This window comes from Chanos chanos, chromosome 8 (genome assembly GCF_902362185.1).
Source record: "Chanos chanos chromosome 8, fChaCha1.1, whole genome shotgun sequence".
NCBI lineage: Eukaryota > Metazoa > Chordata > Actinopteri > Gonorynchiformes > Chanidae > Chanos > Chanos chanos.
In genome coordinates, this window is record NC_044502.1 from 32,468,873 (window position 1) to 32,473,098 (window position 4,226).

General features: G+C 37.4%; 1 protein-coding gene across 2 annotated transcripts; it reads right to left on the reverse strand.

Moving 5' to 3' along the window:
• Positions 1-1,963: 1,963 nt before the first annotated feature.
• On the reverse strand, positions 1,964-3,863 carry osr2 (odd-skipped related transciption factor 2). Of its 2 annotated transcripts, none has more exons than XM_030782657.1 (3): positions 3,211-3,863; positions 2,574-2,673; positions 1,964-2,146 (listed from the first exon to the last, which is right to left on the reverse strand). In XM_030782657.1, exons 1-3 carry the CDS (start codon positions 3,861-3,863, stop codon positions 1,964-1,966), a joined length of 936 nt encoding a protein of 311 aa, XP_030638517.1. The 2 variants fall into 2 exon arrangements, with proteins under 2 accessions (XP_030638517.1, XP_030638518.1); XM_030782658.1 differs by having other exon boundaries at positions 1,990-2,064.
• Positions 3,864-4,226: the final 363 nt, after the last annotated feature.

Sequence of the window (4,226 nt, forward strand, 5' to 3'; positions counted from 1 at the left end):
GTTGCCTGTTAAAAGAAAGTGGACTGTCCAAGTGGGAAGTCTTGAACTCGCACTTTTAGATAGCTCACAGTGGGGGGAAAACTATAAAGTTAACTTTTTCATTTACAGTAGAATATAATTTGTGGGACAGGCTACTACAGTTTGATTTGTTTTGTTTTGTTTTGCTTTGCTTTTTTTTCTCACCATGTTTAGATAATGTTTTCGACTTGAAATGTTTTGATGTTTTTATTCATTACTGTAGTCTACGCAGTTGCCCTTTGATCCCTGCTTTTTTGTTTTCTTTTTTATTCTTTATTCTGAATTTGATTCTGAATCAATTTATTGCTGTTATTATTATTAAAACTAGCTCCATACAAGTTATCGATGTATTTAAGTGTTGCATGTTGCTTGGGAGCTAGCTGAAATCAAAGGTGGTTAAATATAGACACAGATGAAATAGTGCGTGCCCTTAAAATAAAACCCGAAGAAATTTCCATGTTGCAGAACTAGACAGTAAGGGCAGTGCTTAATTTTACTGCTTAATAATTGTCCGTTATATCTCCTGAAGAGCGGATTGACACAAACGTGCAATCTTTTAAATCGCTGATTTAAATTATGTGTCAGCGAAAGCCCAGAAGTAACGAGTGAAAAGAACATTTTGTCTCAAGCAGCCTTTCCGTTCATAGAACTCATGCACTCTCTGAAAACTGGCCAGGCTGGGAATGTCCAGATTTAGAAGTCCTGGTTCATGGCGGCCTTAACAATATACACTTGTCAAAGTTCACTGCTCTTGGCCCGACGAATCTGAAGTAAGTATGCGGCATCTTATAGGCTATAGTAATTACTATAACAAAAATGATAACAAAATACAAATTCAACTTCAACAACAACTAATAATAACGATGTTATTATGATGATGATGATGATGATGATTATTATTATTAATATTATTATTATTATTATTGTTATTATTACTGTTGTTGTTGTTGTTGTTGTTTTCGTTGTTGTTGTTACAGCCAACTGCAAATTTAGCAATTGTAGCAAATGAGAAATGTATGTGATGCACATGATGACTATTATATTTGGTTGTTTATATAATATGTTTAATACATTTAACTGTTTGTGATAACAAATTGTTCTGTGAGCTCTATAAATAGTTATTTTTTCTGTAGCCACAACAACAAATGCATAATCTCAAGACGATGTGCACCTATTGCAGAGTATTTAGTATATTTTCAATATATATCACTGCGTTGACACAACGTTAATATAATAATAATAATAATAATAATAATAATAATAATAATAATAATAATGATAATAATAATAATAATAATAATAATAATAATAATAATAATCAGGCCAAATAATGATTTTCCCATCTTCCATATAGCGCATCTTGTATAGCCATGTATCATAATTCTAAGAATATAGTGACTTGAAAAGCGTTTGTCTCTAAGTGTACGTTTTGCACGTTGGTGTAATCTGTGAGATACATTTACTTTTCTTGAGTGATTCTTTATGAAAAACAATACATTTCTGACTTCTAATTGCTTAGCCCAATCTGCAGACCAACATCGCAATGTGCGAATTCACCAATTTAACACTCTCAAACAGAAATTCCATTTAGCAATATACATACTTTGCTCTCTTTATTTCTACCATACAATTTCACAAACATCCAAGTATGAGCACATTTTACAATTAAATTTATAATAACTTCAATTCAAATACGGAAATAAAAAACACTATTTACATGAATTCATTTTTTTGGCGGGGGGGTGGGGGGTGGTATTTACAACGGGAGTCAAAGACAATGACAGCTCCTGGCTTCAGTTTTTTTTAGGTCTTTGAATCGGACGACGGGTTCATATAATGCTGGATTTGTCCGCAGACTGGACTGCCGAAAGGAGTCGTTGGTGGCAAAACTGTGTCTTTTTATCCGTTTTGTGTTTCTTTTGCTTTAGCTGTCCAGCCACGATAGCTAGTAGTCCTGATGAGGTGTGTGTGTCAAACTATGCCGTCGCAGGTCACAGTTGCGCCGAAACACCTTTCCGCACCGCTCACAGCTGTAGGGCTTGATGTCTGTATGGGTAAGAAGGTGAGTTTTCAGGTTACTTCTTTGATTAAAGGTTCTTCCGCATGTGGGGCATTTGTGAGGAGACTCCTGTTTAGATTTGAAGCAAGCAAGCAAATGATTATTCCCTTTAGTTTTTTTGTTTGTTTATTTGTTTGTTTTTGTTTTTGCTTTCAATCAAACATCTTTTGAAATGTTAATTAGGCTATATTCATTTTTGATTTGTTGTCTTACAAAGGGGCAAATTGATATTGCAAACAATACGTCAAGTCACAACCACGGTGTTACTTTTTTCTACCTATAAAAGTATTCAGGCCATGTCTCTTACATCTGCTTCCAATCTATAACGTGTTCCCTACGCTTTTACAAATAACGGCCCATACAAATCGTATGATGTAGAATGCATAGAAGCCCAGAACTACCCACAAGACAGCAAACATATGTTATGATGTATATCAGTATGTCTAAAATAAATAACAATATCATAATTGTGGTATTTGAAAATGCGATGACTTACCTGCATGTGCAATGTTTTATGAACGGCTAAAGTTCGCGACTGACAAAATCCCTTCCCACACTCTTGACATTTGAAAGGTTTTTCCTTGGAATGAATGTATCTGCAAAAATATCGCGCAAATGGTAAAGCAACAGAAACAATCCTTCACTTTTTTGTATTTTCAAACCAGTCAGTATCAAGGTGAATAATAATCTGGCACATGCAAGACCTCTTTGCTGCGAGAGCGTCAGATGTCAAATTAGCAGTGGAGCTTTAGCGCCCTCAGACAGTACAACCATTACTGCAAGTTATAGATAATGAAAGACTAAAGGCACAAGGAGCATAAGTACTCCTGCTCCAGCCACATTACCTACACTATACGTGGTAAACAAAGGTTTCGCTTTAGAGTAATTAAGTTTTTCGGACTAATTTCGAATGCGAACGACATTACAACAAAAAAAATGCCGTGTTACTCCCATCGCATTCAGTTTCGATCGTTAACTGACTTAGGTGACTGATTTAATAAGTAAATAAACGTTCTGTTGCAAAGTAAATTCGATTGTGGGTAACACTGGAGCAACGCTACTCCAGCTGTTATCATTTTGCATCGTGAGGGATTGTATTTGTGGGGATCAAAACTTTTCTGCCTGTTCCTTACCTGTGGTCTCGGAGGTGATCTTGCCTCCTGAATGCCTTATGGCAAATATCACAGGTGTAAGGTCTCTCGTCGGTGTGGGTCCTCTCATGAATGAGTAAATTGTAGGACTTCGTGAAATGCCTGCCACAAAACTTGCAAATAAATTCCTTTTTCGTCTTGGACGGGAGTCTCCCGCGCGTGGGTTTCCTGTCCGGGGAAAGTTTGTTCAGCTCTGAGATCGCACCGCCAAGGCCTGCGGTTAATTTAGACAGCTCCCCGGCTTTCGGTGGATCTTCTTGAGTTGCGGCGATAGCGAGATTGGCAAAGTCAAATCTCGGCCTATCTTTGTGCAGTGAGGGAATAACGTGCGTTATGGCACCTTGCTTAGGGTGGAAGAGGTGCGCAGTAAACGGTAATGTGGGGAAGGGGAATCGGGGATCCACGAGGCCTTGCGCTGCAGCCATTTCGGTTATTGTTGACCGCAGTCCTTGCATATGAGGATAGCCCAACGTCCAGTGATTCATATGCATTGTTTGCACTGCACTCAGACCGTATAATCCTTGCAGGTGGTCTACCGCCGCGGGAAACGTATTGACAGCTTGCAGAAATGAGTAGTTGGTCAGTTGAAGAGACGGGTGTAGAGGGATAGGTGCTGGCAAAGCTTTGCTTCCCATTTTCGGCAACGGGCTTCAGAATTAAGACCTCTTTTATCAACGAAAATTCCAAGAGGTTCCTGGTCAGCAATAAGATCATACAAATAAAAGACATTAACACTTATTACACTCAAACACTGAAGGAGTTGCCTTGTATAATAATAAAACACCTTTCGAACAATGACAGGCCAAATATCACTTGATCACAAATGATGAGCCAGACAACCAGTCAGAACAAAAAAGGGAAGAACAGTAATTTAGTTAGCACAGAAAAACAATAATAATAATTTTAAAAAACTTTTCATCAAATTGGATTTTATTGTGAGATATATTTTCGCATGCAAAATGTTATTATTGTCATGTCACATCAGTTATATGCTTGAT